This window comes from Schistocerca gregaria, chromosome 3, assembly GCF_023897955.1.
Source record: "Schistocerca gregaria isolate iqSchGreg1 chromosome 3, iqSchGreg1.2, whole genome shotgun sequence".
NCBI lineage: Eukaryota > Metazoa > Arthropoda > Insecta > Orthoptera > Acrididae > Schistocerca > Schistocerca gregaria.
In genome coordinates, this window is record NC_064922.1 from 362,139,411 (window position 1) to 362,153,063 (window position 13,653).

At 42.9% G+C, this 13,653-nt stretch overlaps 1 protein-coding gene across 1 annotated transcript in view; it reads left to right on the top strand.

Moving 5' to 3' along the window:
• The window catches only part of LOC126355373 (octopamine receptor beta-3R-like), a 50,284-nt gene extending 39,674 nt beyond the window's left edge, over window positions 1-10,610 (top strand). The window contains exon 2 of the mRNA XM_050005668.1: window positions 10,363-10,610. Within this exon, the coding sequence (XP_049861625.1) occupies window positions 10,363-10,610 (248 nt within the window). The remainder of the gene's footprint in view (window positions 1-10,362) is intronic.
• Window positions 10,611-13,653: the final 3,043 nt, after the last annotated feature.

Below are 13,653 nucleotides of genomic sequence, written 5' to 3' on the forward strand. Positions count from 1 at the left end.
GCTCTACCAACTGAGCTACCGAAGCACGACTCACGCTCGGTACTCACAGCTTTACTTCTGCCAGTATCCGTCTCCTACCTTCCAAACTTTACAGAAGCTCTTCTGCGAAACATGCAGAACTAGCACTCCTGAAAGAAAGGATACTGTGGAGACTTGGCTTAGCCACAGCCTGGGGGATGTTTTCAGAATGAGATATTCACTCTGCAGCGGAGTGTACGCTGATATGAAACTTCCTGTTTGGAAGGTAGGAGACGGATACTGGCAGAAGTAAAGCTGTGAGTACCGGGCGTGAGTCGTGCTTCGGTAGCTCAGTTGGTAGAGCACTTGCCCGCGAAAGGCAATGGTCCCGAGTTCGAGTCTCGGTCGGGCACACAGTTTTAATCTGACAGGAAGTTTCATCTTTTTTAGGATTTGGTATTGCATTTTTCCAGAAATATCAGAATTAAACTGCAAGATGATACGTAAATTTTGACTTTTAATAACAAAATAATTAAAAGAAACATAAATGTAAATATTTATCGGTAGAACACTAATTACTTAATTGTTTGTTTATGATGCTGTTTTTGGATGCTAGCAAAGGCCCGTAAATGCGGTTAGCGAGTTTTCGAAAGAAAATAATTCGAACAGTGTTGGTGAACGAACGTCTGCCTAGGGTCCTTACATTGGCTGCCGCTTGATTGATAATAATCTTACGTTCCGACGACCCGAGTGGCTGTCATTCTCAAAGAATTATCTTCCCACATTCATGGTGGATTGAATTCGAGTTCGTGTGCGTCTTATATACACATACGCGGCGCCATTGCTCCGAGGGCCTTTCTGTGGTACTTAATGGTGTGCCTTCCCATTTGCTACCTGTGGTCATCTTTAGGATAACAATCCTGCATCCTTTTATCCTTTTTCTTGCTGAAATTATCCTCTTGCGTTAAGGTCTCAAAGGTTTCTCGGAATATATATGTACTGAAACTTTTGAGACTGTGAAAATGTAATGTAATGATTTTTTAATATCTGAAACTTTAAGGTAGGTGCTTCTACTTCTATTGTGGAACGTATGTTACGATTGAACAGATTTCCTATAGTCTTGAGATTCATGAACGAAACTATTTTTCACAACCCAGAAATACACAAAAGACATAGTTGCGCATCGTAATACCTACTCTGTACCAAAAACAAATTGCCTTTCCCTTGCCTGTTTAGGTAGCGTAAAGCTAGTTTCGCTACTGTGGCTAGGAAGTGGGCGAAGCGTAGTTTCAGGTGGCGTAAATCAACTTGACCTCATATTTTAAAGAGAACTAAAGCACACTAACAAGATATCAGCGCCAGCAATCTATCCAGCACGAAAATTTGGGCCATAATTCTAACAGTACTCAGTTACGACCTACTGAAAGTACAGCTTTCAAACTTTCACGCTCGCCCTTTGTCACTCGCTCCGCCCAACTACAACCGCGTAATGCCCGAGCGGGAATTTCTGTACAGTGGAGTGAGTAAGAGGTTTCTAAAATACTGTTTTGACATTGGTGACATGCTTTGGTCATTATGTCAAATAACGTTGTTTCTAATCTTTAGGTAGTGCCAGAGATTTGTTCGCTCTGAACATTTTCATCTTGCGATCCACAAATGCAGTGTATAGGAATGAGTAGGATTGTCATTAAAGAAGCAGCATTGCGCTATTTATTAAACTCGCTATTGTGCGCTATTTTCTCTGGTTTTTAAAGCTGCAAGGGATGCGCTATTCTTCGTTGGCATGATCAAATTTTACATCCAAAAAACATTAAATTCATTTCATAACAGTTCCTTAGTTGCTTAAGTTTAAGCATTCAGAATGTGAAGCGTTTATGCAGCTGCTGAATTTCAGTACGAGGATATTCTTAAAATAATATTGAACATGCACGTGCGTAAGGTAGTCATACGTTGTGCTCAAGTAAGAGTATTTTTCGCGTAAAATAACGTGTTCTCCAACACGATTTCAAGACATGTTGACCAGATGTCCCAAACTTTCCCCTGCTTTTCCTTACCCCTAAACATCCTGCGAATAGGAGAGCTCTGGTTGTCACTCCAATGTACAGTGTTTCGCGCTCAGGTACAACAGGCGGTTGAAGCGGAAAGGAACGAACGGTGCGCTCGAAAGTTATTGTCAGAATGTCATAACTGCGTGCTATCAGAACAAAGGACTAAGTTTTCGCCTAGGATAGATTTCTGGGGCTGATACCTTGCATGTGAACATATGAGGTCAGGTTGGTGATATTTCTTTGTTAGTCACAAACTAACGACACAGATATATTACTGGAATGCGAATTTAGTTCATCAGCTTGATTATCTTGACAATTTCACGGTAAGAGGGAGACGATGGCTTTTAGCAAAACTGTAAATATAGACACACGTTTTCGCCGAGCAGCAGCTCTTAATATGCGCAAAAGAATTTAAGCTCAAGCTCATTATCCACCTCGACACGGGTACATCGACTGTGCGAAGCCCCTAGCGGCAGCTCGGGAACGTGTCTCCATGCAGGTCAGCAACAGCCTGCGTCCCGGAATGGAAATGCTGACGTCACTCGTCTTACGAAAATAGTTCCAAGTTATGCTCTAACGGCATTGCAAAGGTAAATTTCTGACAAGCTTATAGGAGCGTCTGAGGAATGTACTGTATAAGTAACCGACCTTGAAGGAAAGATTCGTGTAATGAGCACGTAGAGGGTGTTTCAAAAATGACCGGTATATTTGAAACGGCAATAAAAACTAAACGAGCAGCGATAGAAATACACCGTTTGTTGCAATATGCTTGGGACAACAGTACATTTTCAGGCAGACAAATTTTTGAAATTACAGTAGTTACAATTGTCAACAACAGATGGCGCTGAGGTCTGGGAAACTCTATAGTACGATATTTTCCACATATCCAACATGCATAGCAATAATATGGCGCAGTCTCTGACTGAAATCACCCGAAACCTTTGACAACGTGTCTGGCGGAATGGCTTCACACGCAGATGAGATGTACTGCTTCAGCTGTTCAATTGTTTCTGGATTCTGGCGGTACACCTTGTCTTTCAAGTGTCTCCACAGAAAGAAGTCACAGGGGTTCATGTCTGGCGAATAGGGAGGCCATTCCACGCCGCCTCCTGTATGTTTCGGGTAGCCCAAAGCAATCACACGATCATCGAAATATTCATTCAGGAAATTAAAGAAGTAGGCCGTGCGATGTGGCCGGGCACCATCTTGCATAAACCACGAGGTGTTCGCAGTGTCGTCTAAGGCAGTTTGTATCGCCACAAATTCACGAAGAATCTCCAGATAGCGTAATGCAGTAATCGTTTCGGATCTGAAAAATGGGCCAATGTTTCCTTTGGAAGAAATGGCGCCCCAGACCAGAACTTTTTGAGGATGCAGGGACGATGGGACTGCAACATGGGGCTTTCGGTTCCCCATAAGCGCCAGTTCTGCTTATTGACGAAGCCGTCCAGGTAAAAATAAGCTTCGTCAGTAAACCAAATGCTGCCCACATGCATATCGCCGTCATCAATCCTGTGGACTATCTCGTTAGCGAATGTCTCTCGTGCAGCAATGGTAGCGGCGCTGAGGGGTTGCCGCGTTTGAATTTTGTATGGATAGAGGTGTAAACTCTGGCGCATGAGACGATACGTGGACGTTGGCGTCATTTGGACCGCAGCTGCAACACGGCGAACGGAAACCCGAGGCCGCTGTAGGATCACCTGCTGCACTAGCTGCGCGTTGCCCTCTGTGGTTGCCGTATGCGGTCGCCCTACCTTTACAGCACGTTCATCCGTCACGTTCCCAGTCCGTTGAAATTTTTCAAACAGACCCTTTATTGTATCGCTTTTCGGTCCTTTGGTTACATTAAACCTCCGTTGAAAACTTCGTCTTGTTGCAACAACACTGTGTTTTAGGCGGAGGAATTCCAACACCAGAAAAATCCTCTGTTCTAAGGAATAAACCATGTTGTCCACAGCACACTTGCACGTTGTGAACAGCACACGCTTACAGCAGAAAGACGACGTACAGAATGGCGCACCCACAGACTGCGTTGTCTTCTATATCTTTCACATCACTTGCAGCGCCATCTGTTGTTGAAAATTGTAACTACTGTAATTTCGAAAGTTTGTCCGCCTGAAAATGTACTGTTGTCCCAAGCATATTGCAACAAACGGTGTATTTCTATCGCTGCTCGTTTAGTTTTTATTGCCGTTTCAAATATACCGGTCATTTTTGAAACACCCTGTATGATTCAGTCACATAATCTAAACTTCTAAATTTAGGAATCTGAGATACAAGGACTTTTAGCAATCACGTCATACATAAGGTGACGTAGTGCTGCCTCTCTCCCTACAAAGTCGACGAAGCAAATATTCCAGAATTAGAGTCGGAGTAGTGAAGCAACTTAAATCACTTGATAAAAGCAAGTCTTCTGGTCCAGACTGTATACCAATTAGGTTCCTTCCAGAGTCTGCACCCAAAGACTGGAAAGTTTCACAGGTCACACCAGTATTCGAGAAAGGTAGTAGGAGTAATCCACTAAATTACAGGCCAATATCGTTAATGTCGATATGCAGCACCATTTTAGAACATATATTTTGTTCGAACATTATGAATTACCACGAAGAAATCGGTCTATTGATACACAGACAACATGGGTTCAGAAAACATCGTTCCTGTGAAACACAACTAGCTCTTTATTGACATGAAGTGTTGAGTGCTGTTGACAAGGGATTTAAGATCGATTCCTTATTTCTGGATTACCGGGATGGTTTTGACAGTGTGCCACACAAGCGGCTCCTAGTGAAATTGCGTGCTTACGGAATATCGTCTGAGTTATGTGACTGGATTTGTGATTTCCTGTCAGAGAGGTCACAGTTCGTAGTAATTGACGGAAAGTCATCGAGTAAAACAGAAGTGATTTCTGGCGTTCCCCAAGGTAGTGTTATAGGCCCTTTTCTGTTCGTTATCTATATAAACAATTTGGGAGACAATCTGAGCAGCCGTCTTCGGTTGTTTGCAGATGACGCTGTCGTTTATCGACTAAAAATCATCAGAAGATCAAAAGAAACTGCAAAACGATTTAGATGAAATATCGGAATGGTGCAAAAAGTTGCATTTGACACTAAATAACGAAAAGTGTGAGGTCATCCACATGAGTGCTAAAAGGAACACTTTAAACTTCGGTTACACAATAAATCAGTCTAATCTAAAAGCCGTAAATTCAACTAAATACCTAGGTATTACAATTACGAACAACTCAAATTGGAAGGAACATACAGAAAATGTTGTGGGGAAGGCCAACCAAAGACTGCGTTTTATTGGCAGGACACTTAGAAAATGTAACAGACGTACTAAGGAGACTGCCTACAGTACGCTTGTCCGTCCATTTTCAGAATACTGCTGCGCGTTGTGGGATCCTCACCAGATAGGACTGACGGAGTACATCGAAAAAGTTCAAAGGAAGGCATGACATTTTGTAATATCGTGAAATATGGGAGAGAATGTCACAGAAATAATACAGGTTTTTGGCTGGAAATCATTAAATGAAAGGCTTTTTTCGTTGCGATGGAATCTTCTCACGAAATTCCAATCACCAACTTTCTCCTACGAATGCGAAAATATTTTGTTGACACCGATCTACATAGGAAGGAGTGATCTCCACGATAAAATAAGGGAGATCAGGGCTTGTATGGAAAGATATATAGTTGATCGTTCTTTCCAAGCGCTATACGAGATTGGAATAATAGAGAATTGTGAAGTTGGTTCGATCAACCCTTTTCCAGGCACTTAAATGCGATTTGCAGAGTTTCGATGTAGATGTCGACTTGGATGTAGATAAGGCCAGCTGATGACTTGCATCTGAACTGAAATGCTTGCAAATAAACTACCAAGAGTTAGCTTTGAGATACGTACAGAGTGTGATCAAAAAAATATGGAAACACAAAGATAAGTACATGCTTGAACATAAATGCTAATACTAGCCAAGCCTGCAGGTTCCGTTGCTGTATTTGACCATGAGCGGCACCAGTGCAAAGTCGTCGATACGTTGTTAAGTGTTGGTCGGTGTCAGAACCGTGTTCTGGGTAGTTATGAGTGCATTATGTCACAGCTAAGCCAAAACCGAACGCGGGCAAACTTATTAGTACTCGTATGGTGGGATAACCAAGAGACCCGAAGTATCTAGGGCTCAAGCCGCACTGTACCGAAGATTTTTAGCGCATTCAAGGACAAAGGAAAACCATCATGCACTAAGTAACAACCCGACGAATGAGTGTGCTGAATGATAGCGACAAACGGTCACTGAATGGGATTGTGACGAAAAATAAAAGGACGACAGCTGCAGAAGTTACTGCAGAACTGAATGTTGCATTCGCGAACTCTGTCAGTGCCAAAACAACACGAACAGAGTTCGATAAGTAGGGTATTGGAGCTGGAATTGCAGACCCTATCAGCGATACGAATGCACGTAACAGGAAATCGTAGAGCCGAAACCATAAAAGGTGGTCAATGGAACATGGAAGAAGACGTTTGGTGGAATGAGTCTTGTTTCAGATTGTTTCCAACTTCCGGCCGAGTTCACGTGCCAAGAGAGTATCATTGCGAGGGGTCGAATACGATCTGGGAACCCATGTCGTGTTGTTCTGTTGGGTCCATGGGAACTCTGCATGATAGCGTGGTGACTCTGCAACGTCGCATTACTGCCTAGGAGTATCTGAGCATTTTGTCCTGATCAAGTCCATTCCATTGTACAATGTTTGTTCCCAAAAGAATGGTGATGCCTTGCTTCAAGACGACGGGGCCTCTGTTTACACATCTCGCATCTTCCAGAGATTACTTTTGTGAGCACGACGATGAATTGTCGCATCTCCCCGGCCACCACAGTTACCAGATCTCAATATTATTGAGTCATGTAGGCCAAATTTGAAGAGAAGGTAAGTGCGAAAAATCCATGGGTAACAGAAGATATACTTTAGCTGATCGATGAAAGAGCGGGATTAAAATTAAATGTAAAAGAATATCACTGATAAGGTTCGCTGATAAGGAGAATTACACGGCCTGTTGACGGAATGAACACTATTTACTAAAGACTAAATCGAAGAGAGACGAAAGTAATGAGATGTAGCAATAACGAGAACAGCGAGAAACTTAACATCTGAATATCTGAATTGAAGATGAAGTACACGAAGTCAAGGAATTCTGCCATCCACACAGAAAAAAAAGTGAAGGCTGTAGTAAAAAGGAAATAACAAGCAAATAAAAGCTGGCAAAAATTACATTAATGGCTAACAGGAGCGTATTAGTATCAAAAATACACTATATGATCGAAATTATCCGGACACGTGACCGAAAATGACTTCTTCAATATGATGTTGGCTCACCCTTAGGTTTGATAAGTGCTTCCACTCTTAAAACATTAATGTAGGCCTATGCCATGATAGTGCCAAGCAAAACAACAAGGTGTGAAGCCCCCTCCATGGAAAGCACCATCGCCTCCGAATTTTACTGTTGGCACTACACACGCTGGCAGTTCACGTTTACCGGGCATTCACCGTACCCATCGGACCACAACATTGTGTTCCGTGATTTGTCACTCCACACAACCTTTTTCCACTGCTCAGTCGTGCAATGTTTTCGTTCCTTACACCAAGCGAGGCGTCGTTTGGTATTTACCGGTGTGATGTGTTGCTTATGAGCAGCCGCTCGACCATGAAATCCAAGTTTTCTCACCTCCCCCCTAACTGTCGTATTACTTGCACCACTGAGGCAGTTTGGAATAACCGTATGATGATCTGGATAGATGTCTGCCTATTACACATTACGACCCTCTTCAACCGTCGGCGGTCTGTGTCAGTCAACATACGAGGTCGGTCTGTACGCTTTCGTGCTGCACTTGTCCCTTCACGTTTCCACTTCACTATCACATCGGAAACAGTGGACGTAGGGATGTTTAGGAGTGTGGAAATGTCGCGTACAGACGTATGGCACAAGTGACACCCAGTCACCTGACCACGTCGAAGTTCGTGAGTTCCGCGGATAATGCCATGCTGCTCTCGCACGTTGTCTAATGGCCAGTGATGTCGCGTATATGGAGTACCTGGCAACAGGTGGCAGCACAGTGCACCTAATATGAAAACGTATGTTTTTGAGGGTGTCCGGATACTTTGACGACATAGTCTGGGTCGTAATTTGAGGAAGACATTTCTGCTAATGTAAGTCTGGAGCATTGTATGATAGTGAAACATGGATTGTGGAAAAACCGGAACGTAAGAGAATCGTAGCATTTGAGATGTGCTGCTAAGAACAATGTTGGAAAGTAGATAGACTCATAAGGTAAGGAATGAGAAAGTTTCCGGCAGAATCGACAAAGAAAGGACTAAATGTAAAACATTAACAGGAAGAAGGGATAGGTTTATAGGACATTTGTTAAGACATCAGGGACAACTTCCATGGTAAGTTACTAGAAGGAACCGTAGTCGGTAAAAAAATGTAGAGGAAGACAGAGAGTTGAATACATCCAACAAATAGTGGAGAATGGAGGACGTAGACTGCAAGAGATACTCTGTAGTGAAAAGAGTGGCACAGGAGAGGAAATCATAACGGGCCGCTTCAAGGAAAAACTGATGACTAAAAAAAAGAATGCTGCAAGGAGAAGCAATATTCTCCATTACCGCTGGATTTCCAATCAAAAACTGAAATACTCAGTTTGTAATTAACCAAAACTTTCAGTTCTGGGCCTGAACCTGTATATCAGTCTTTTTACCTCTGTATTGTCCAACGAGGATGATGTAACGTCTTCCATTCCACTTCATTCTTTGTTGTTTACGATTCTTCCAGTACTTCAAAAATGGCTCTGAGCACTGTGGGACTTAACATCTGTCATCAGTCCCATAGATCTTAGAACTACTTAAATCGAAGTAACCTAAGGACATCACACACATCAATGCCCCTGTCAGGATTCGAATCTGTGACCGTTGCGGTTGCGCGGTTCCAGACTGAAGCGCCTAGAACCGCTCGGCCACATCGAGCAGCGTTCCAGTACTCCTTCTTCTTCTGACCATATCTTTTCTAACTTATCATTATTTTTTTCTTTAAAGCCACCGAAATTTCTTATTTTATACTTATGCACTTTGTGATGTTCGGTTCTTTGATATTATTTGCAGCTGTTCATTTTCTTATTTGTTAATTCCTTGTTATTGTTGACTTCCTTCTTCAGAAATTTTTAGCCTGGCCTCATTCATTCGGTACAGGAGGTTAACCTATGGACTGCAGTTACTTTTGATATTTGCTGTTTATTTTGGCAGATGTCCTCATTTTTCACCAATCTTTAGTTTTTATTGTACTCATTAGTGTCTTAATAATCCGTGTTTCAAATATCTCTGCTGTGTGTAGCTTACACGTCACCGTTAAGCATTTACATTCATATAAGCATTCAGGTCATAATAATGTGATATAGTGTTTCTTTTTTTTAATTTCTAGAGACAGCTTTCTTGTTGTTTTGGTTAAGCAGCACGCTTTTTCTATTTTACTAACTCTTGCATCTGTTGCATATTGTTCTAGCGCAACACTGGACTCGCATTCGGGAGGACGACGATTCAATCCCGTCTCCGGCCATCCTGATTTAGGTTTTCCGTGATTTCCCTAAATCGCTTCAGGCAAATGCCGGGATGGTTCCTTTAAAAGGGCACGGCCGATTTCCTTCCACATCCTTCCGTAACCCGAGCTTGCGCTCCGTCTCTAATGACCTCGTTGTCGACGGGACGTTAAAACTAATCTCCTCCTCTCCTCCTCCATCTCCTGTTCTAGCGCATCATGCTGTAAGCTCAAAATATTGAAATTTACTAATTTGCCTTGTTTAGCCATTTGTGTTTTGTATTTTTGTGTATTATTTATATTCGTCATTCATTTTTTCAGCTGAAATTCTGAGACCATTTCTAAGAAATTTATGAGTAAATTATTTCGTCATATTTTGTGAAAGTGTTGGGAAATTGCCTGTAAACCGTGGTTTGTTTACCTTAATTTCTCCTGATTTCCGTACCATAATTATTAGTTAATTTTTGTTGTTTCTTACTTAAAATTCAAGGTCTCTATAATATATTTTCTAAAACGCAGTTAAAAGTAAAGTTGAGAAACACTCTCCTCACACCAGTTGAGGTTCTCCTCCCACAAATTTCAGTTTAGATTTCGAACTTGTTAGTTTCGTGAGTTATGGTTGTTGAGTATGGTTTACCATCAGATACTCTAAGGTCTGGGAAATCAATTGCTTTCTTGAAGTCCGGGACTGATAAAATAATAGTTTTACTGATTAACTGTCTGCGGCGAATTATTGATTTTTGGTTAAATCTTTTACATATTACATTTTTATATGCTTCAGCCAAGTTTCACCAATTTCTTAATTGTTTGTGGCTGATCCTAAGCTTTGGGTCAGTGGCACTGGGCACGTTAGAAGATGCAGCAGGAAAAACGAAAGTCAGTCTGGAGATGCGCGCCGCCTCGGTTCAGAGGCTGGCGCGCTCATTTGGCTACCGTAGGCCGGACAGCGAAGGTTACACGAGTGGGAGAGCCTGCGCCGACCTGCAGCTTGCTGCCCAGCCACTGCGCATGCGCCGATCAGCGAATTAGCCGCCGCCGCCGCAAACCACTTTAGCGGTTGAGGGGCAGCAGGCCGGGCGAGCCTCCGGGGAAATCCGACCGCCGGCTGAGTTGCTTCCTGAATGTCCGATTACACACGTCCACGCTCTGCCGTGCCAGGCCTCGTTACTCCGGGTGCTTACCTGGGATTGTACGTCACTTGCCACTCCTTTTTCGTACCATTACGGGATATAAGAGCCGCCTCTTAACGCAAAACAACAGTTTTCCGCACTTCCGTGCCATCGTTAGTGGGTTTCCTTTATCGAAACCTGAAAACTGTCACTAGGTTTTAAGTGATAATAATGTACGAAAACTATCCCTAAAAATCGTTTTGGTTGGTTGTTGTCATTTCCTTAATTTTATATTATTGGCTTCAGTAGGACCCTGTGCAAAATGAAGCCAATGACAAAGGTGAGGAAATATACAGGGTGGTCCATTGATCGTGACCGGGCCAAAGGGGGAAACCAGTTAGCGCTTGGTTGGCCCGCTAGATAGTGCTGCCAAAGGACAAACGGATATCAACTGCGTTTTTCTAAATAGGAACCCTCATTTTTATTACATATTCGTGTAGTACGTAAAGAAATATAAATGTTTTGGTTGGACCACTTTTTTCGCTTTGTGATAAATGGCGCTGTAATAGTCACAAACGTACGTGCTATCACGTAACATTCCGGCAGTGCAGACAGTATTTGCTTTGTGATACATTACCCGTGTTAAAATGAACCGTTTACCAAATGCGGAAAATATCGATATCGTGTTGATGTATGGCTGTTGTGATCAAAATGCCCAACGGGCGTGTGCTATGTATGCTGCTCGGTATCCTGGACGACATCATTCAAGCGTCCGGACCGTTCGCAGGATAGTTACGCTATTTAAGGAGCAGGAAGTGTTCAGCCGCATGTGAAACGCCAACCACAACCTGCAACAAATGAAGATGCCCAAGTAGGTGTTTTAGCTGCTGTCACATTGCGCGAGAATCGGGAATCTCAAAAATGTCGGTGTTGAGAATGCTTTTGTTCGTTTCTCACGTCCATAGCATTCTTTGTACATTATTTTTTTCTTCGTTTACCGTACTTCCCCGTGTTTTCATCCACCATTTCTGTCAACACCTTTACACAATTTCCTTTCGCTCCAGTTGTTCTAGGACGCTTGCTTCCGTAACATCACTGATAAGATCAAACTCAGTTGAACTGTCTTAAGTGCAACTTACACATCACGTGTCAAATAGTTACCAGGCCACTGTCACAAATGTATAATTTTAGTGCCTCCTAATATATCAAGGGGAACAGATCACGTTGGTTTGTGCGTACGTCGTGCTTGTAGATTCTGGTCAGTAATGTTCAACATAGATGTCATAAAAGCAATGGCGATAAAGAGAGAAGATATTATAACTGACATAAGTGATCAAGAGGGAAAAAAATATCATATTAAATTTTTGTGTATTCATCTTCGGATTGACCAGGATACCCCAGTTCGTAATATGTTTATATTTGAACAAAAATGAACCATTCAATTCTATTTGAAGGGGACGCCTTTGGTGGCCGAGAGGTTCTAGGCGCTACTCTCTGGAACCGCGCGACCGTTGTGGTCGCAGGTTCGAATCCTGCCTCGGGCATGGATGTGTGTGATGTCCTTAGGTTAGTTAGGTTTAAGTAGTTCTAACTTCTAGGGGACTGATGACCACAGAAGTTAAGTCCCATAGAGCTCAGAGCCATTTGAACCTTCCCGCTTGTTTTCATACTTAGTTCAACCGGTTCCTGTGAGTGGCGCCGTCACAGCATGTCTTCAAGATGGCTGCTACACTTGACGTTCGTCAGAGCCATTTGGACCATTTATTTGAAGTGTATGTTAAAAAATGACGAAATTCCTCCAGCTGTATTAAGGTGATGGTTTTATTGGGAACTAGTTTCGATGTTGCTACAACATCATCTCCAGGCCCATACTCGCTGACAGCAACCGTATGTGTCTAACACTAGTAGTCAGCGGTGACACAGGCGTGTTCCACTACCTGCCTTACACATGGAAAATACCTATCTCACCACTGACTACTAGTGTTAGACTCATACGGTTGCTGTCAGCGAGTATGGGCCTGAAGATGATGTTGTAACAACATCGAAACTAGTTCCCAAAAAAACCAACACCTTAATACAGCTGGAGGAATTTCGTCATTTTTTAACATATATTATACTAGCTGACGTCCCAAGTCATCCGTTTCAATTATGGTTATAGGGAGATTTATTTGAAGATCATTATTTATTTGCTATGGATTTCAGCACTACAGTAAACACATTTTATCTTATGTTTGTATTTAATACAGTAAATGAAATTATTTATTACGCTATGCAGACGAAAGTCATGAGATAGCGACATGCGCAAATACAGATGGCTATAATATCGCGTACGCAAGATATAAAAGGGCAGTCCATTGGCAGGGCAGTCCAACTGTATATATTCCAATAGCAAATTGCTTGAAATTGGAACTGGGGTACATGCAGTAGCTGAAGATGCTAATTATTCGCTATGAACGGGAGACGGAAGATCCTCTAGAGCAGAGGGGACCAATATTTCGGCTGACGGGCCCCTCCCCGCCTAGTGGCTAGCACACTAGACTCCCATTCGGCAGGACGACGGTTCAGTCCCGCGTCCGGTCATCCTGATTTAGGTTTTCCTTGATTTCCCTAAAGCACTTCAGGCAAATGCCGGGATGGTTCCTTTGAAAGGACACGGCCGACTTCTTTCACCGTCCTCCGATGAGACCGATGACCTCGCTGTCTGGTCTCCTTCCGCAAACAACCCAACCAACCCTCTCTTGCCCCGCTGCACACTTCTAACACCGCAAAGCCACGCTATCTGAGCCCCAGGAGGGAGAAGAGGGGGAAAAGTGCTAACGTCCGCATTTAAATGGCAGCACAGTCGCACTGCATACGACTTGGTTTTACATTTACGAGCCAAAACATTATTGCCACTGCGTACAGGGAGACTGCATGGCGTTTCCGGTACGTGGCACATTAAGGAAGATATATAACTCGAGCGG